Source organism: Rhinoderma darwinii, chromosome 11 (genome assembly GCF_050947455.1).
Source record: "Rhinoderma darwinii isolate aRhiDar2 chromosome 11, aRhiDar2.hap1, whole genome shotgun sequence".
In the NCBI taxonomy this organism is placed as follows: Eukaryota; Metazoa; Chordata; class Amphibia; order Anura; family Rhinodermatidae; genus Rhinoderma; species Rhinoderma darwinii.
Window position 1 is genome coordinate 48,263,724 of NC_134697.1, and position 21,883 is coordinate 48,285,606.

Here is a 21,883-nt window from a genome sequence, read left to right on the forward strand (position 1 = left end):
TATCACTTTTTATTATATATTTGGATGGAGGCAAAGTGATCAAAAAACAGCAATTCTAGCTTTTGTCTTTTACGTCATTCATCATGCGGAATAAACAATATGTTATATTGTAATAGTTCGGATCGTTATAAATGCGGCGATACTAATTATGTTTTTTTTTATTGATTACATCACGTTATGGAAAAGCAGGAAATAATTTTTTTTTTTACTTTAAATATTTTTTTTATATATATATCTATTCCTAAAAACGTTATCAAACTTATTTTTTATTTTTTTCCGTCCCACTAGGGGACTTAAACATGCAATCCTTGGATCGCTTGCACAATTCACTGCAATAACTGCTTATGTTTTGCAACGTATTGTGCTTTTAGCGTCCTTCTATTAAGCCCTGGAGAACCAAGATGGCAGACCTGGGGGCCTTTATTAGGCCCCAGCTGCCATGATAGCCCATCAACACACAGCAAAAGCGCTGTGCAGGGGGCGATGGGATGACAGACATCTAAGGACTTAGATGCCACGGTCACTATTGACCGTGACATCTAAGTGGTTAAAATGGACTGGTTCTGACTTTTCTTCAATTCTGGAGAGTAGAGCAAGGTGTCAGCTGTAATATACAGCTGACGCTTGCTGCGTATGGAGCCAGCTCAGCTCCTGAGCCTACTCCATACTTCCCGACGAAGACGTACATGTACATCAAATATCAGGAAGGGGTTAAAGATGCAGCTGAGCTAAAACATAGTGAGTTGATTTTAATATTTCCACACAAGTAATTACTGCGTTGGCATTGTCATGTGATGAACATACAGGTACGGTCGTTGCAGTATGTGTATCAGAGCTGAGTCTTAGGGTATGTGCACACGATAACGTCAATTACGGCTGAAATTACGGAGCTGTTTTCAGGAGAAAACAGCTCCTGCATTTCAGACGTAATTGCTCGTACTCGCGTTTTGCGAGGCGTCCATTACGGACGTAATTTGGAGCTGTTCTTCATTGAAGTCAATGAAAAACGGCTCAAATTACGTCCCAAGAAGTGTCCTGCACTTCTTTGACGAGGCTGTTATTTTACACGCCGTCTTTTGACAGCGACGCGTAAAATTATGGGTCGTCGGCACAGTACATCGGCAAACCCATTGAAATGAATGGGCAGATGTTTGACGACGTATTTGAGCCGTGTTTTCAGGCGTAATTCGAGGCGTAAAACGCCTAGTTTACTCCTGAAAATAAGTTGTGTGAACCCAGTCTAACAATCACAGCAATGTCTATCGATGTCCATCACATGGACTGAAATCCATACACTAAAAGTTAACAATTTATGCTGTTTCTATTGAATAACAACAAGCAGAGATCTTGAAAAATTTGAGGAATTAATAAAGAAATTATATAGGAAAATGTTATAACTTTTAATTAAACAACAAATAACATTAATTTGATGAAATGGGACCCAGGCACGGCAGAATGCACCCATAGGCCATATTCACATGCCATATTTTCAGCCGTATTTCGGAGCTTAAAACAAAGTATTGCACTCCTAAATACACCTGCAAACAGCTTCCCATACACTAAGGGTATGTGCACACACACTAATTACGTCCGTAATTGACGGACGTATTTCGGCCGCAAGTACCGGACCGAACACAGTGCAGGGAGCCGGGCTCCTAGCATCATAGTTATGTACGATGCTAGGAGTCCCTGCCTCTCTGCAGGACAACTGTCCCGTACTGTAATCATGTTTTCAGTACGGGACAGTAGTTCCACGGAGAGGCAGGGACTCCTAGCATCGTACATAAATATGATGCTAGGAGCCCGGCTCCCTGCAGTGTGTTCGGTCCGGTACTTGCGGCCGAAATACGTCCGTCAATTACGGACGTAATTAGTGTGTGTGCACATACCCTAAGTAGTACATACGAGGCATATTTTTACTCTGCTGAATTAAACAACGCCTTGTAAAAATGTTTTGTAAAAAAAAGAAGTGAAAAAGAAGCAGATTTTTCCCATTGACACGTCAAAAAACACTTGAAAATACGCCTCAAAATATGTTTAAAAAACGCTTGCAAAAAGAAAAAACACTTTGAAAATCTGCTCAAAAAGCGATTTGGATTTTAGAGGCTATTATCTCTTGAAATCAGTATTGTATTTTTCAGCCTAAACATATGCCATGTGAACATAGTCTAAGGCTGCGTTCACATGGGGCGGATACACTGCGTAATAGCACGCAGCGCATCCGCCCTGTGCGCTGCAGGGAATGTCCGCTGCGAAAAACTGCAGCGCTTAGCCGGCATGCTAGCAGGCTGGCCTCCTGGGATGACGTCTCATCCCAGGAGACCGCTGCAGCTTGTGATTGGCTGCAGTGGCGATCACATGGGATGAAGTATTATCCCAGGAGGATAAAACACAGACTCCTAGGTAAGTTTAATAAAAAAAAATTCTGAGATACGTTTTTTGCGGCGGGATTTTAAAAAAAATCTTACAGTTTTACCGGAAAAATTGCTGCGAGTGGGGCTACCACTGTGTGTTCTCACCAATAAAAGGGTTGTCCAGTTTAGAAAACCCATTTTTATATACCCTATTAAGAAATTATGAGTTAATAGAGGGGGAGTCTCATGTTCAGGACCCTCATCTCTTGGCCAGAGTAGGCAGCGGTTACATAGAGCGTCTCTTCCTCTGGAGGACTTGTCATGTCCTGCATTACGCAGACAACACGTTGATATAAATGGGCACTGTGTAACGCTTAGTTTCCCCTGTGGTGGTGCTGCAGGAAATTGAAGACTTACTGCCAGGTTTCCCCACAGATTACAGCTGATCACTGGGGGTCCCAGCAGGGGGACACTTTGTGATTAGCTTATTGTCAAGGGACCCTGCTAACAAGTAGGAATTATCCAAAGCGGAGAACCCCTTTAAGGCTATGTTTACATGTTGAAGTCAATTTGCATAAATGAGCAAAAACACGCAATTGACCACGATGTGTAAACACAGCCTAAGGAAAACTTGAAGTATCAAGTGAATGTTGTTGTACACACCTAATTTCCTTACAGTTCACCATCAATCATGTGTCCAAGCAAGCAGGTGGCAACTGAAAGGCTGAAACGTGATCTAGGCTCCAGCTGACAGGTATCTGGGGGAAAGGTCTAAAGAGCACAAGGACTAGAGGCAGAAAACCAGAGCAGCAGAGATTAATTTATACAGGAGCTCCCTCACAATATCTAAACATCAGTTTCAGGCCTCCATGTGGGTTTATCACCTTCTTTTTGTGCACTTTTAAAACTAGTTTTGGTGGCATTTATTTAATTTAAAAGCTCATCATAGTTGTAAGTATGGTTTTACATGCACCTTAAAAGGGAACTTGTCAGTAGTTTTGAGGTCTCAAACTGCTGACAGGGTGATATATGGGAGGGGAAAGGCATTTAAAATTCACCTTTTCGAAAATGATATTTAATTCCCTGGCCGCTAATCTCAAGTGCCACTGAGGCGAGACTTGACGTGAAGGTACTCCTGCGCTGTGCGCTGAAAGCCCAGCCCCTTGGGTCTGCGTGACGGCTATAGTGGTCTCTTGATTGGCCACTTGAGCAGTCACTAAGACCAGAGAGTGGCACTTTCAACCGCCGAGCCGGGGGAATCAAATGTCCTTCTCCTGAGGCCTCAAAACTGCTGAGAGGTTCCCTTTAAGGTCTCTTGCACACGACCGTTGTGCCACTCGGGCCCGTTTTTGACGGCATCTGAGTGGCACCCGATAGTCTTCACGGACCCATTCACTTTAGCAGGTGAATCGGGTCTATGAAAAGTGGTCCGAGTCTCCGATCCGAGGAAAGATAGAACAGATACTACCTTTCCTCAGATCACTGGTGGGACTGGGACGGCACAGTCGGTCGTGTGCATGAGGCGTAAGGGTATGTTCCCACAGGGGGAGATACACTGCAGGAAAAGACTGCAGCGTATCTAACCCAGAAACGCATGAAATAGTAGCCGAAAGTCAGCACCAAATTTGGTGCAGATTTTCTGCCAGACAAAAGAAAGGTGCCGTCTCCAATATGGTCAACCCGGGGAAGTTTTTAAAAAATAAAAATAGAAACAGTTATAATATAACACATTATTTCTCTTCTACAGACATAACTTATTAATGAAACTAAAATTAAATCCTTGAGACATTCCTTTTAACATAAAGCTAGCCATACATGCTGACATGAGTCAATGACAGCTTAAATTGTAGACATCTACTGGTTCATAAACCAATATTTTTCATACAAACGCTAGGAATCTTAAAACTCTTCATTGGCAATGCTGAGAATATTTAATGACGACAGTTAGTGCTATAACTTCCATATGGGTTTGGATTCCATGTCTAGATCGCCTGTGTGGGCATAACTTTGTTTCATGGGGGTCAATCACACAACCCTACTAATTAAAATTACCTCTACTGAACAATGTAGATCATGTTGGGTTGGCAGCAAGTCATGTAAAAGACACTGTGACCTGAGTCAGGCTGGAAAAACATGCGCATGATTAGGATGTCATCACTGTACACAAATGACATCACTGATGACTGCCCACATTGGCTGTACTGTCAGCGCTCACCAAAATTAATGACAATGTACTAAGAGAGCACAAGCAGGCACGCAATCTGCATTTATTGATGGTACAATACACTGATCATTATCCACTTTATGTCTGAATCAGCGGTTTATTTTTTGCTACATATTATTTATAGCCTAACGCTACTCAAAACCTAAATATTCAGGTGTGACTGAAGTGAACTCCTATAAACCATTGTTCCAACGTAATGCTAAGGTTGTGTTCATGAAACCTTCGTGTGCACATGAAGCGTATACCGAACCGAGCTACAGACCCTACTTTTTAGTTTTTTTATGCAGTGTATGGTGCCTATGGAAGATGTATGCCACTGTAGAGTATATAGTGGCATATGTTGGTGCTTTACATTCGTGCACAATTTAGGAGATTTCACCGGCATTTACGTCAAATATAGTGACTGGATGTTATGTAAGTAGAGCACTAGACTCACCTGTGAGTTACAAGAAATAGATGCGGTTAGAATTACAGCAGCATGACGGTCAATGTTTCCATATGGGAAAGAGAGTATCGAGCTACATTACTTGCAAAAAATCCAACCATATTGGCGACGCTGTGTTACCATGGCGCACTAGTCTTATAGGAGTTTAGGAAGCTATGATATAGAACAGGGGTCTCAAACTCGGCCGGGTAAGTGCGCCACATATAGAAAAAATGTGAAGTTGACGGGCCGCATTACTTTCAAATTTGAAACTATACAAAATTATTATTAATCAATTAGTTATTTGAACTGCTATAATAATACTACATTAGTGCCACACACACCCCCAGTAGATAGCTCCATTGGGGCTCCCTCTAGGAGTTGAATCCCCAGCCAGAGCGTTGCCGACGCTTTGGCCAGGGATTCCTCTGCTGGAGGAGTCCCTGACATCACTGTCCATACTTATATGGCCAGAGATGTCAGGGGCAACCCCAGAGCTGGAGTCTTGGGCAGAGTGCTAGTAGCGATGTCAGGACATTCCACAGAGTCCCGGAGCGGAGCCTATACTGGCGCTCTGCCCGGGACTCCGCTCTGGGGAAGACCCTGACAACACTGTCCATATATGGACAGCGATGTAAGGGAATTCCAGAGTCCCGGAGTGAATGGGTGCGCGAAAAACACGGACAGCACATCCATGTGCTGTCCATGATTTATGCACAAGTTCATAAGAAATAACGTTAAAAAAAATAAAGAAATAAAGAAATGTGCACCAAAAGTGACATCACCAACTGATGCCACACGGAATAAACACTGATGGCACACAGAACTGTAACGCATGACAATCTTGTCCGTTTTTTTGCGGACGCAAAATGGACACGTTCATGTGAATTAGGCCGAAGGAAACAAATTATAGTACAGGCAAATATCCCAATCCTCGTCTTGGGGACTGCTGGACTGAGCCCAAAAAAAGTTCTCGGACAATTTTTTAACGTCTATGGTCAGTATTGTAAGCCCCACTGGGGACAGGTGACGTGCCTGGATACAATCAGGGAAAAGGGCTGTAGAATTTATTAATCCTATAAAACTACCAAGTAATAAATAAAGAAATTAGTGTCACATGTCTACTATTGATGTATCACAATCCTATAAAGCTATAATTACTATCTATACAAAAACATTAGTTATGCACATAAATTAGGAGGTGACTGACGTCACTTAGTACTGCCTGGTGTAAACTACAAGACGTTCTTCCCCACGTGTCAGCCATTTAAGGCCCCTTTCACACGGCATTTTAGCTACATGTTTGACATATGTGTCAGGAAGGCCCCCGGCGCATACGTGAAGTGCACTTATAGGCTCCCATCATATCGATGGAGGGCAAAAGAGTGTGCTTTTGGCCTTTGTTGGGCAGTGTACATCTGGTATACCATTTTATCAATGGATAGAATAGCGTAGTCGACTATGCTCTCCTATCCAGAGGAATCCAGCAAAACAACTTATACCGCGTGGTATACTTTTTTTTAACATGGGAGTCTATGGGTAACATATGTTACTGTATGACATATGTCACATGCATCTGTTTATTGCATATATCATGGACTTTCAATAGCTTTTCATGATGTATCCGTTAAACAGATACCATTTTAGTCTTTGCCTAACAATGGCATCCGTCACAGCGTCTATTTATCCTATACGTCGGGAGATTTTCCTCACATATGCGCCATACGGAGACTATAAAACACAGTGTAAAAGGGTCCTAACCTGACCACTGTACATTCTACACTTTATTTATCAGTAGTAATTAGCCCTGGGTGCTAGGTTTTTACTCCCTGCTTTTAGTGCATACGGTGACCAGGTTCCTTCCAGCTGGTGCCAAATGAATGAAGCTGGATGCGGTCATAAAATGACAGCGTTGTGTGCTCCTCCTGCATCAGTCCTTGCTGTGACCACTGGGAGGGAAGTTGGAAGAGTATTGCTGGGACTACTGGGGAGGACAGGCGATGACTGCTGTAAATACTGGGTAAGTAGGCAGTGACTACTAAACTTGTCTGGGGGGCAACTGTGAATACTGAGCAAGTAGCGGGGACTGCTGTGACTACTGAGCAAGTAGGGGGGTTTCTTTGACAACTGGAGAAAAGGAGGGGGGGGGGTCTGTTCTGAATCTTTTTTTTCTTAGATGTGCATCAAACTGCTCCTCTGGATCCGGTCGAAAAGCGCGCCTTTGATTGATGCCATCTTTTAGAGCTGGCGCCTGGACCTTGCTAAGATTTTTTTCAATTCAGTTGAGGAGAAATCAAATTCCCTGCAGCCTGAGCTGATAAAGCTGTTTTATAGCAGCCTGTGTCTGCTGCTTCATAGGCGGAATATAGACAGCAGGGTATTAACTGGTAGTATGATTTCTTCATGGCCGCTCTACACTATTATTTCATCACTACCACTCATAAGGAGACCCTAATTCTTATTGTATTCATTTCTGAGAGTGTAATAAATGTTCTGTTTCTGGTAAAATAAATCTCTCTGTAATTAGATTTACTACGTAAACTGACATTCATATACAGACTTGGCATAACGGATAAAACCACGTTGTGTAAATTCCCTGCAGACATGTAACTAATCATCGGATAGTTCCTTCTTGGGAAGGGAAAGATTTCAATATTCGGTTGATACTAGGGAATTGCTGTTCATGCCGTTTCCTAATCTAGTAGTGATCTAGTAACTAGACAGCATTTTTTTTTTTTTTTTCATTCCATAGCAAATGTTAGTTATGGGTTGTGAACATCAGAGAACAAGTCAAATAAAGGAAATTAAATGCCTGGTTGTTGGGCTTTACAGTATAATTGTGTCATATATACCATGCGCTAGAAATCATGAATTAAAGTTAAAGTTTGCATATAGAGTAGACTTTATTGCATTATCCAAATAGCTGACAAATTAAAGAAGTGTTATATACTCACGTGCAATGGGACGCCTATTTTATCTGATGAATTCATGAGCAACATGAAATAAAACAGCAGGGGTGCACAGCGCGTGACCCCCAGATGTGCTTATAGCATATAGGCTCTTCAATATGCCTATGGTAGAGAAAGATGTAGTTGCAAAAACACAGCGGCATCTTTCTGATGCTAGGAATCCCCCAGCCAGTATGCCTCGCAATCTCTGCACGGAGGCAGAATTAGAATGGGGGGTATATGAGAAATTTGCAACTCATGCTGCTCTCAGCTTTTGAGGGGCCACATTTTGCTATAGCATGCCTGGGGGGGTCGTGCAATGTGAACCGCTTCTGTTTTATGTCACGTTACATGATAATACTGTAAAGCACAATAACCAGGCTCTTATTTTCCTCCGTTATGGGCCTCCGTCGCAGATTCGGCAGAGATTACCGGAGATATATTGTCTGGTAAAATCACGGACACCCCAACGGAACGTATTAAAGTCAATGGGTTCCATTGGCTGCCAACGGTGTCTGTTGTGCAACAGAACCGTTGCTTCTGTTATTCCCTGTTGCTTCTGTTATTCCCTTGTTCTGACAGCGCAGAACAAAGGAATGTCCCAACGCAGATGTGAACGAAGCCTAAGGGCATGACCACACATGGCGGAATTCCTCCGCAACTGTCCGCATCAATGCCGCACCTAATCCGGGTTGCGGATTACGGCTGCGGATCTGCACAAAATGTGCAGAAAATTGATGCGGACTGGCCGCTGCGGACTGCAGGAAAAGTGCTTCCCTTCTCCCTATCAGTGCAGGATAGAGAGAAGGGACAGCACTTTCCCTAGTGAAAGTAAAAGAAATTCATACTTACCGCCCGTTGTCTTTATGACGCGTCCCTCCTTCGGCATCCAGCCCGACCTCCCTGGATGACGCGCCAGTCCATGTGACCGCTGCAGCCTGTGCTTGGCCTGTGATTGGCTGCAGCCGTCACTTACACTGAAACGTCATCCTGGGAGGCCGGACTGGAGACAGAAACAGGGAGTTCTCGGTAAGTACGAACTTCATTTTTTTTTACAGATACATGTATATTGGGATCGGTAGTCACTGTCCCGGGTGCAGAAACAGTTACTGCCGATCGCTTAACTCTTTCAGCACCCTGGACAGTGACTATTTACTGACGTCTCCTAGCAACGCTCCCGTCATTACGGGAGCCCCATTGACTTCCTCAGTCTGGCTGTAGACCTAGAAATACATAGGTCCAGCCAGAATGAAGAAATGTCAAGTAAAAAAAGCAAGACGCATCCGCAGCACACATGACATGTGCATGACAGCTGCGGACTTCATTGCGGAACTTTGAATCTCCATTGAAGTCAATGGAGAAATTCCGCCATGAGTCCGCCACTGCTCCGCAACAGACAGAGCATGCTGCGGACACCAAATTCCGCTCCGCAGCCTATGCTCCGCAGCGGAATTGTACGCATCGTGTAAACGAACACTGCTAAATTAAAGTGAAAGTCAATGTAGAAACGGCTCCGCTGCGGATTAACGCTGCGGAGTGTCCGCAGCGGAATTTAAGTGCAATTCCGCCATGTGTGAACCCGCCCTTACATTTGCTATGGATTAAAAAAATAAATACAAAAATAAATAAATAAAGCTGTTTGGGCAGTACGTCACTAAGTTTTTTGCAGTCAGAAAATTATTTTGATCTTCCTGCACGCCGTTTGCCACATTTTTTCGCCCGCAGCGATTGAGCGACGTGGGCAAAAACGCAGCGAAAAACGCTTTCTGTGCCTCCCATTGATATCAATGGGAGGTCAGAGACATAAACGCCCGAAGATAGGGCATGCCGCTTCCTCTTTCGGCGAGGAAGTTTTTCCGCTCGCGGGAAAAAACCGCCTCCGCCTCCCATTGAAATGAATGGGAGGTAGTTTCAACCGTTTTCCATCGCGGTTTCCGTGGCAAAAAAACTCTGTGTGAACAGGGCCTAATGCATTATGAAATGGCATGAACAGCAATTCCCTAGTATCAGCCTAATATTGGAATATCTCACCTTCCATGCAGGAGATATTCGATGATAAGTTTATAAGGCTGCAGGGAATTTTAACAAAATTACTTTATCCGTTATGCCTAAATCTGTATATGAATGTCAGTTTACATAGTACATCTAAGTACAAATCAATGTTTAATGCCCCCGGCACCGCAGTCACAAGTGCCGCTCTCTGCTCTGAGTGATGGCCATAGAGTCAAATCAGGAGACCTCACTCAGAGCAATCAGGAGACCGCTAGAGACGTCACTCAGAGCAATCAGTACACCGCTAGAGACGTCACTCATAGCAATCAGAAGACCGCTAGAGACGTCACTCAGAGCAATCAGGAGACCGCTAGAGACGTGACTTAGAGCAATCAGGAGACCGCTAGAGCCGTCACTCAGAGCAATCAGGAGACCGCTAGAGACGTGACTCAGAGCAATCAGGAGACCGCTAGGGCCGTCACTCAGAGCAATCAGGAGACCGCTAGAGCCGTCACTCAGAGTAATCAGGAGACCGCTAGAGCCGTCACTCAGAGCAATCAGGAGACCGCTAAAGCCGTCACTCAGAGCAATCAGGAGACCGCTAGAGACATCACTCAGAGTAATCAGGAGACCGCTAGAGCCGTCACTCAGAGCAATCAGGAGACCGCTAGAGCCGTCACTCAGCAATCAGGAGACCGCTAGAGCCGTCACTCAGAGCAATCAGGAGACCGCTAGAGCCGTCACTCAGAGCAATCAGGAGACCGCTAGAGACGTCACTCAGAGAAATCAGGAGACCGCTAGAGACGTCACTCAGAGCAATCAGGAGACCGCTAGAGCCGTCACTCAGAGCAATCAGGAGACCGCTAGGGCCGTCACTCAGAGCAATCAGGAGACCGCTAGAGACGTCACTCAGAGCAACCAGGAGACCGCTAGAGCCGTCACTCAGAGCAATCAGGAGACCGCTAGGGCCGTCACTCAGAGCAATCAGGAGACCGCTAGGGCCGTCACTCAGAGCAATCAGGAGACCGCTAGAGACGTCACTCAGAGCAATCAGGAGACAGCTAGAGACGTCACTCAGAGCCGAGGCGCATAGCTGGCAGCGTTCTCTGAGGAGAGCCAGGAACACTTGAACATCAAGGGGTGGTCTCAGTTGCATTTACGATCGCAGCGTCAGCAAATTAAAGTGTCGATTTCTAGGTCATGCCACTTGCATGACTGACACAACAGGTATACTGCCCTCCACCTCCTAAATATAGGGCTGTCAGCAGTTTTAAGGGCTCAAAACTCAGCGCTGACAGATTCACTTTACATAGAAACTTCCTAGTACAATACTATTGGAGATGCTCCTTCATTAAGTCACTACAAGATGTTGTAAGCAGCGGTCCGCATTCTATGGATTTGTTTGTAGGGTACAGATGGAAAATGTGTAATTCCCCATAGAAGTGCAAGTATTCTATTGGAATGTTCATGCATTCCTTGTACAGGGATTCCGTTGCTGGTACCCCCAATAATCAGTTGTAATCTGAAGGGGTACCAGCCAGTAAATGTTCAATTCCTCTGCAGCGCAACCACAGGGGAAATGAAGTATTACACCATGCCTATACACCGAGTCCTCCAGAGAGAGAGCTAGAGAGAGAGAGAGCAAGAGAGAGCGCGAGAGAGAGCGAGAGAGAGTGCTAGAGAGAAAGAGAGAGAGCTAGAGCGAGAGAGACTTTTTATAGCCACTTTGCTGTTAATTGATTGAGGCCTCACACAAGGGACTCCTCTCTATTAACTCAGAATGCCCTAATAGGATATTTGATAATGAATTTACCAAACCAGCCAACCCCTTTATTGCAAGTGACCAGATATATTTACCCTGTAACCCATTGTCCTCACGATCACCCCATACATACGTATAAATGTTCTGAATTGTTTAACCTTTAGTTACGTTGCACATTCAAAACACAAGCTCAGAAAATAAGTAATTGTGTTTCCCTGATCCTTTTAAAAATGCTAAGCAACTCAACGTGGCATGACGACCCAGAGTCACTCACACTATGTAAATATCCCACCAAACAGGAAAAACATGGTTCACTAGCCGACAGACTCGCATGCCTTGTGTTGTGTGCCTGTATGCCAATTATAGTGAATAGCTCATAACACAGCTACTTGTGCTCCTCCTAATCAGTCCTGACAAATCTGAAGATATTATTATTCCACTCTTATTATTAGATACTATTTATTGTGCTGTACAGTTTGCACATGGGACACTGTCTACTTCCCCACAACTTCCCTGTTACATAACGCAATTCCTAAATGCCAAGCCAGAGGTATGCTTTAAAGAAGATTTTCCAAAATAGATATACAAAAGCCTATGTGATCCAAAAGTATGACATCTTTGGTTTGATGGCTTAGGCCCCTTGCGCAGAACATTTGGAAGGTCTGTTTGACCGCACATATTTTAGATTATGGCCTTGTTCACACAGTGCAGTATTGATGCAGTTGTTTAATGCAGTTTTTGTAGCCACAACCAGGAGTGGATCGTAAAGGGAGGGGACATATATAGGAAAGATTCTACCTATCCTCTTGTTTTTTTAAATCCACTCCTGGTTGTGGATTAAAAAACTGCATTAAAAAAAATTCACCAAAATGGCAGTGTGAATATACCCTAAAGGATAATTGGCTGCAGCACAAAGGAGAGGGGAAAACATTCCCTAAAGCAATATTAGGGAATGTTTCTCCTCTCCCTTGGGTCACAAACTGATCCTAAAATACTTACAGAACAAACCTCCAGAATGTGATGTGCTTAACTTGTGCGAACCTCTTGAAGTTATAGGCTGCCTAGTGGTGGTGCTCAGCCCTGCGACAACTATTCCAGCATTGTGCTCCCGCAAGTATGATTTGTCATAGGATCAAAATTCCAATCCACATCCCTGTCAATATTCTGACAAAACTTCCTGAAAGCACTATCAATGTGACCGGCACTTCACACAACAGACTTTAACATCAAGATATGGGCTTTTGTATTTTCCTTTTTAGAAATTCTTAAAAACCTTAATAATCATTTTACAATACCAAAGGCAGAATGAAGATCCATAAATGGATGTATGTTAATATTATGGTACCATATAAATAGATACATACACACATACATACATGCATACACACAAAGGTCCTACTGTATACCATTATACTATATATAGCAGTCTAGAGGGGTTAATAATAGTGGTAATAGAGGTGTTAATGATGGTGCACATACTCACACAATATACATAAAAGCAGTATTAGACATTTCCTAGGTTACACTTTTTAACCCATTTCATATATGTTGTCATATATGCATAAAATATTTTCTGACTTTTTCTGGAGTCTGAGATGTTCAATAACAGATCTAACGTGCTACATATGTCTATACTGTATGAGACGTTTTCTACATTCGTCGCAGAGCTGAGACAGTTCCTCATGTGTCCCCATAGATAGAGTATATTATACATTATTACAGACATAACTGAGAGCAGGGTATGTATGTGATGTCCATTCTTGTACTTACAATGTTTCTTTCCGTCAATAAGCTTCATTATAAAGTAGAGCCAGACACGATGTCAGTGAGAAGCAGTCCTGTCACTGCACGACACGCAGTACCGCATACCAGCGCAACGCAGTCTGGATTTACTAGGAACAAGGTCACATATTTCTTTGCTGCATATAAATTGCGAAATGTCTCATGTTGTACTGTGATCTCCGCACACGGGATTTACCATGCAGCGACAATAGCCATGTTCCTCGCCTCCTCATTGGCCGAGCGGAGACCAGCCCCCCATGGTGTCAGCGGGTGTGCCTGGGCCTCCGCTCTCCTGATTGGCTGAGCAGAGCAGGCATTTAACTCGGCATTGATTTGAGGCAGCCTACTGACTGATCTCACACCAATCCATCCCCTGCTTGTGTTGTGGTGTCAGCTGGACAGAGGGAGGGATGCCCAGCAGTACCACTACCCACATCATGCCCTGCACAGACGTGTACACATTCCACAACGTAATGTGTGCCGAGACGGGTCACCAGGAAGAACATGGAAGCCTGAGGTCATCGGAATGTAAGATCCAGCAGCAGAGCCATAGACATGATGTCTTATATCAGATACGACCAATAACGAGCCCTTAATAATCACTGGCCCACGGTCTAGAATAATTGGTATAGTTAGTTTAACTCGTTATGAAGATTTAAAATCATATTTGTGACCTTGTATTAGGAAATCTATTGACTTAGGGCCGGTTCACACCTGCGTTGGAGGCTCCATTATGCCTCTGTCGTGGAGATCTGGCCGAGATTATCGTAAAGAATAGTGTAGTATATTTACTGTTTCCGGAAAAACCAAGGACGCGCCGACGAAACCCACTAAAGTCAATGGGTTCCGTTAGCTTGTGGTGTCTGTGGTTCAATGGAATTGGCACTTCCGGCTGCGTTCATATCAGTGTTGTGTTTCCGTTGAACGGTTCCGTAAGAGCTTTCCGACGGGGGAACCCCTCAACGGAAAGGCAAACCGTAGCTTCCGTTTGCATCACTATTGATCTCAATGGTGACGGATACTTTGCTAATGATTTCCATCTGTCACCGTTCCGTAAGTGTTCAGTTTTTTTTACTCCAACTGCGCTATTGATTCTGTCAAAAAACCTGAACCCTTACGGAATGATGACAAACGGAAACCATTAGCAAAGTATCCGTCACATTGAGATCAATGGTGATGCAAAAGGAAGCTATGGTTTCCGTTTGCCTTTCCGTTGAGGAGTTCCCCGACGGAAGGTTCCAATGGAACTCCTCAACGGAAACACAACACTGATGTGAACAGGCCCTTACAAAGGTACATGTCGAGGTCCGGCGAGGTGTTTGTCATTTTAATGGGAAAAATAGTGCTGCGATCTATGCAATTTTTCAGGGCAAATTTGATGAAATCTGCAGCAAACACTCAGTTTATACACTGATGTAAACAGATTACAGCTCTGCTTCTTCACAGGGTCTCATTGGATTCCTTGCTGCCTGGACCTAGCCAAAAGATGGGGCACCAGAATTCTGACATAAATTGGGCCAGAAAAGTGGAGTGCATGTCCTGTTCTAAATTTTGTGATTTTCGCCTCCCTAGACAGTTCTTCAGTGTCTAGAAAAAAAGGCAGAAGAGCCTTCAAATGCACTAAAGACATACACCATTTCATGGTGCAAAATATTGGAATATATGTTTGCCAGCTATGAGCTGGCATAAGTAAGAGAAATGTGTCAAATAGGCCCCGTGGGTTGCATCAAATCTATCATGCCACGCGTAATATTTTCATACATTTGGTGCAATCTGCGTAATTTTTGCGAACTTGCAAATGCTTTCCCACTATGACACTATTGATAAATCTCCCTTAACATTTGTTGGTCAATTATCTAGATTAGGCTTCGTTCACATCTGCGTTGGGACTCCGTTCAGAGCTTTCCGTCAGGGGAACCCATAATCGGAACCCAAACTGAAACAAACGGCAACCATATGGTGACGGATCTGGTGCAAATGTTTTCCATTTGTCACTGTTGTTTAAGGTTTTGTCGTTTTGACGGAATCAATGTCGTAGTCGACTGAGCTATTCATTCTGACAAAACGACGGAACCCTTAAACAACGGTGACAAACGGAAACCATTTGCACCAGATCAATCACCATTGAAATCAATGGTGATGCAAATGGGAACGTTCCAGTTTGGATTCTGTTCATGGGTTCCCCTGATGGAAAGCTCCGATGGAACCCATGAACGGAGCCCTAACGCAGATGTGAACGAAGCTTAAGCTTAATGTCCCATATACAAAGCTATTCATTCTAATAATTTAATATGCTACTCCATGAATTCTCGTATATGACTGTTCACATCTGCGTCAGAGCCTCCGTTGGAGGCTGCCGTCACAGATTCTGTTGCTTTTACCGGACATAATAGTGCAGCAAAATGACAGAAACCATGACTGCGACCCGGAGAAACCCATTCAAGTCAATGGGTTTCTTCTGCGGCGTTGGTTTCCACCATGCAACGGATTTTGAGCTTCCGGTTTTTCTTATTGTTCTGCTCCGATAACAGAGCAGAACGGAGACCAGAACGCAGATGTGAACGAGCGTTTGCCATTTACATGTCACGATGACATTACCATGATGGATGTGAACTGTTCCTCTCCGATCATTATCGCCACAAAGGTTCATTATTGGCTGTCGGCCCAAAAATCATTACCTCCTTGGCTACCTGCTGAATTTTACATTCTGATGAACATGGTTTATAGGAGTTTTATTGATCGATTACAATCACTTATTATCAAAGGTATTGTATGACAAATCGTCACATCTAGGGGAAAATCACTGCACGGTCAGCACAGCCGAGGACCACCATTGCAGCCACTTATGGGGTCTACTCCTCCTGCCCGAGTCCAGCCTTCTCCTGATCCTGCTCTTCTTGGCTGGGGAGCCTTGATGAACGGAATCCGGGGGCGATCGCTGGTGCACGGCTCCATGATCGCTGCTCTCTCCGTTACTGAGTAGTATCGGGGCGCCAGGTGTATGGAATCCGTTCTGTAAGTGCGGAGCTGAGGCCGCTGCGGGCTGCGCATCATCTCCCATCACTGCAAGAAGAAGCCCGGGGAGGGGGCGTCACTCGTGTGCCTTGACAGCGGCCACCCCCTTCTCTCTCCCGGTTGAACCTGCACTACTGTGCTCCGTAGAAGCGGCGCTAATAACCCGGCACGTGAGGGAACGTGTCCGGCGACAGGAGCGGGGTCATGTCCCCTAATTCCAATGCCCGAGTGCGGCCGCCGGTTCTGCAGCGCTGTGTGATGTCACTCCCCGCCCCGCCGTGACAGGGAGAAGGCAGGAGCGAGACACTGGCACGAGCTGCTCGGCTACCGGGATGATCAATGTACTGCACCGGGGTTATTGGCACACAGGACTGGCACTGTTATTCCATGCACTTCATTATTCTGCCTTGTTTCCAGGAGTTATAATAGGACACGTCCTTGAAATGTGTTGTCCCAAAAAAGCATGGTTGTCTCAATAAATGTGTGTAAGAAATGGGTTAATTCTGCGCCTGCCTGCTTAATTTCTGTCTGTGTGTCTCCAAATTTTCATCCATGTCCAGTCCGTCTGTCCGTTTTTAATGGCCGTTTGACATCCATTTTGCATCAGTTTTTCATGGCCGTTCAAAAAAACACGGATGAATTTCATTTGTCAGGCTTTTTTTGTCCCAACCCCCTGAAAACACCCAAAGGAACGTCATTGTCATGATTGTTTCACAGCCCCCTATAGATGATGGCACACGGGCACCCTGTAGATGATGGCACACGGGTCTCCTGTCGATAATGGGCACGCAGGGCCCCCTGTCGATAATGGGCACGCAGGGCCCCCTGTCGATAATGGGCACGCAGGGCCCCCTGTCGATGATGGCACACAGGGCCCCCTGTCGATGATGGCACACAGGGCCCCCTGTCGATGATGGCACACAGGCCTCTACGGAGAAAGTACCACATCCCCCCCTCCCTGTAGTAATCTTCCGGGACGGTCTCTGTAAATTCAGGACAGTCCCGAAAAATTCACTACAGTTGACAACAATACTCCCTGTACTAGCGCCACACTCCCCTTGTAGTGAGCGCAACAATACCTGACATTTAAGTCCGCCTGAATGCCCTACACACTCACCAACGCAGCGCCGTCTACTTCACGTGTGGTCCCTAGTCTCACGGGTTCTGCGAAGGCGGCGCGATGACGTCATCTCATCCCCTTCACAGAACCCGTGAGACTAGAAACCACCTGTAGAGGACGGTGCTGCATCGGTAAGTGTGTCCATCGCGCCACCGATAACCAGCAAGGAAGCCAATAGTTCCCTTGCCTCTTGAATCCCCATGTCACAGATCCGTTTTTAACAGTTGTTACATGTATTGACAGCCTTTAAAAACGGATCCATTGACTAATATGGGGCCGTCTGGCCGTGAAAACAGCCAAAAACACGACATGTCCTATTTTTTGACTGCCAATATTCACGGGCCATTAAAAAAACGGCCGTGTGAATACACCCATAGAACATCATTGTTCTGAAAACTGTTGTGTGAATGTAGCCTTAGGGTCTGTACAAGTCACATTCTTACATTGAAAAAGTAACATAAGGAATTGGTAACGGAACAGAATGACATAGCGGTCGTTCTATTCCCCATTGGTCAAAATTAAAAACCACTAGAGTGGTAGAATTGTGCTAAAGTATAGCACGACATGCTGTGAACGAGGTCTTAAAGGAGAAATCCATTGAAGACGATCTTCTGATTTGTGTCAAGTACATTTGAGAAGATTATGTTAGTGAATCCTGTGATCTTGGGCCAACATTAAGTTCCATAATGAAAGGGCTCTATAGTGAGCCTAAGGCTGGATTCACACGAGCATGTTCGGTCCGTAAAGGACGGAACGTATTTCGGCAGCAAGTCTTGGACCGAATACACTGCAGGGAGCCGGGCTCCTAGCATCATAGTTATGTATGACACTAGGAGTTCCTGCCTCGCTGCGGGACAACTGTCCCGTACTGTAATCACGTTTTCAGTACGGGACAGTAGTTCCACGGAGAGGCAGGGACTCCTAGCGTCGTACATAACTATGATGCTAGGAGCCCGGCTCCCTGCAGAGTGTTTGGTCCAGGACATGCGGCCGAAATACGTTCCGTCCTTTACGGACCGAACATGCTCGTGTGAATCCAGCCTAAACGTGGCCACCAGAGTTTCTCCCAAATCTCCGATAAACATGCATGCTCAGCTGAACGTACATGTTTATTTCAATGGGGAGAGGAGTATAAGCCACTGGCAGCAGCTTATCCCCAGTTGGAACAAAGGATAGACATGTTAAATTCCAACATCCCTGATCCTACTTTCTTCCAACCTCTGCAATAGGGGGAGAGTTGGGCGGCCTCCATATATATTAAAGCGTCGGCTGATCCTGCTGAAATCGGTGGGTCTGGCAGAGTTTTGGGCTCTACGCTTAGAATATTGTCAAATTTTCAATAAGACCTCATGCACAAGACCGTGCTTTTGTTTCCAGAATGTTTCATCATTTTTGCGAATACGTTTTGGACCCATTCATTTCTATGGCCCCAAGCACACAACCATGGTCTCCACTGATCTATGCTGGGGCCGCGAATCGGGGCCGCAAGAACTCAGGAGAAGTAATTTTACGGTCCGGATTCGCAGCTTCACAAACAGATGACATCATTTTTTTTTGTTGCAGGTCCGTGAATCCTGACAACACAAGGATGCAAACGGCCCGCAATACCACCACGGTCGTGTGTATGATCTAACAGAAATCCCTGAATGTATCTATGGCAGATCATAAAGCATGAAGATAGATATCTTTAAAGAGGGCCTGTCCGGTCTCCTAATATGTTTTAGTAAATACTCCAGCCTTGTTATTTTATGGGGAATACAAGTAATTACTAAAACATACATGTCAGGAGAGCTGGCAGGTCCTCTTTAAATAAGGCATCTATCACAATCCCTAGGGGTATGTTCACACATGGCAGATTTGTGGCCAAAATTTCTGTGACTGTCCCATTCACCTAAATTGGGTTTGCAGAAATCCAAATACAACCCCATGTGTAGAACAGATTTTTAATTGCAGAAATTTCTGCCATAAATCTGCTACGTGTGAATATACCCTAAGGGTCAGTTCACACGTAGCATAAATACTGCGGATTTTCCGCAATGGATTTTGTTGCGGAAAATCCGCCGCACAATGCAGTAGCAGCAAAGTGAATGAGATTTGAACAAATGTCATCCACACTCTGCGAAAATGCTGAGAGGTGCGGTTTTTTTCATCAGCATGTCAATTGTATTTGTGTAATCGCTGCTTATTTGTTGCAGGTTTTCCCCACTTACATCAATGAAGAGGTAAAACACGCAACAAATAGCTGGTGTTGCTTTTTTTTGCAGCGGTAATGCAGCAATTCCGCTGCAAAAAAAAGTGAAACTCAAAAAAAAAAAAATCTTATCCTTACCCAGAATTCTGTGTTTCTTCATCCAGGCCAGGCTCCTGGGTTGACGTTTTAGCCCATGTGGCCGCTGCACCCAATCACAAGCTGCAGTGGTCACATGGGATGAAACGTCATCCCAGGAGGCCAGCCAACATAAGTGAACGACTTTTTGTAAAGCCTTTAATAAATTCCTCTTTATGCCTTTTCGTTCCCTGCAATATATGGGATAATGTTAACAAGAGAGTATATCAAGTGCTTTGTATCCCATTCAGAGACAATTGTGTTTACACAAGCAGATAATCGCTCAGATTCCAATGATAAGGAGCGAGCCGTGCACGCGATAAATCACACAATGTAAATAAGTGAAGCGATTGAAGAACTAGCAATAAAACGCTTATTGATCAGGCAAACAATAGTTTACGCGGACAAAAAAAACCAAAAACACAATGTTCTGACATTGTGGTATGCAAAAGTATATAGTTGAATTGATAGCGGACATGTGACATTGTTAAACAGGCCACCAAATGATACATTTTTAGTGATTATTGAGACGATAATGTTGTGTGTAAATACTTGTCCAGAATCGCTAATCGATCACTTACAGCAATCGTTTAGAAGATCACTAATACGAATATCTGTTCGTGAAAATGGACCATTAGACAAAGTATAAATGTCTGATATAAACAGACATTGGGGCACATTTGTCAATAGAATCGCAAGAATGTCACTTTACAAAGGAAAAACAAAACCTTTAATTAGGCACAAAATGTATAAAAAACGACAAACGCTACATACAACTCACAACATAACACATGACATACTGGACATAATCCTCTTACACCAACTCATGGTTGTCATACATACATGGTAGTACTTTACGCCAAACAAAAATGGGGCAAGTAATGGCACATTTTTTTTAGCCATGCCTCTATGTAACTTTTTTTAAATCTGTCATACATACCGTTTCATTTTCTAAATGTGTTTTCTACTACGATAGATAGTTCAATTTCTAATGATGATTCATGAGATCAATGGAGATAAATGTTAAAATTAGAAATCAATCTCATCATCTGTTTATCTATGAATACAGATGAACATTAACATGCCAGCAATTCATATGAAAAACCTTTCAAAGTTCCAGCACCTCCCAAAGAACAGGATTGTTGGATTGAATTAGTCACTTGATGCCTCCAGAGAAGGTGGGTAGAACCCATAGAACCGGTTGGAAGTCGACTTCCTGGAGCGGTTTCATCTACTCTTGTCTATTCAACAACATGTCTCTGATCTCTGAAAGAATCTTCATGGAAAGAATCCTATTTCTAGAGTGAATGATTTTTATGGATTCAGAGCATTGTGTTTTGCCTTGACTTGTCTATAAAGAAGGTTATATACATTAAACAGCTACATGGATGTTTCTAATTGTTACCTATACATAGTAGAGACAATGTGTAGTCATTGTACTCAGAATTAATGATATTGAGATAATGAGTGTCAACGTCCACTATCTTTTTGGGTAACTTTTTCTTATAATGTGTAGAAGTAAAAAGAAATGTATTAGAAATATTTAGTTCCTGCTGGTGCCACACCTATGTGGGTTGTAATATTGTCGGGAAGCTCAGCCGCCAAATTATCTGTAACTATTCTGTTTGTCCACTGGTTCGAGAAACTTTACTGTGATGTGTCAACAGTATTTAGACAATTCCTTTGTCAAATGCGGAGTATTGGTGGACATATATATGGAGTGTAAATGCCTAGTCAGCCTATGGAAGAGTTTCCATACCTTAACATACTTGGCACCTTTTGGAAATGGTCTTCAGAGAGATCCATATTATGCGGCGTGAAAGTCAGGCCCTTTATTCAGACCACCCCCCTTTCCTTTCAGACCCCCTTAATAGAGACATCCCAGAGCCCCTGAACTAATACAGGCCACAGACTTCCCCCTAAATAAAGACTCCTG

The 21,883-nt window shown here is 44.1% G+C and overlaps 1 protein-coding gene across 3 annotated transcripts in view; it reads right to left on the reverse strand.

Annotated features, from left to right (window-relative positions):
* Positions 1 to 16,586, reverse strand: part of PANK1 (pantothenate kinase 1) — a 46,150-nt gene extending 29,564 nt beyond the window's left edge. For 2 of the 3 annotated variants that reach the window (XM_075841211.1, XM_075841210.1), the window contains exon 1: positions 13,475 to 13,711. In XM_075841211.1, coding sequence (XP_075697326.1) covers positions 13,475 to 13,502 — 28 coding nt within the window. In that variant the 5' untranslated portion in view covers positions 13,503 to 13,711. Of the gene's footprint in view, positions 1 to 13,474; positions 13,712 to 16,333 lie in introns of those variants that run through there. The other variant, XM_075841213.1, reaches the window with a different exon arrangement.
* Between the last annotated feature and the right edge of the window lie 5,297 nt (positions 16,587 to 21,883).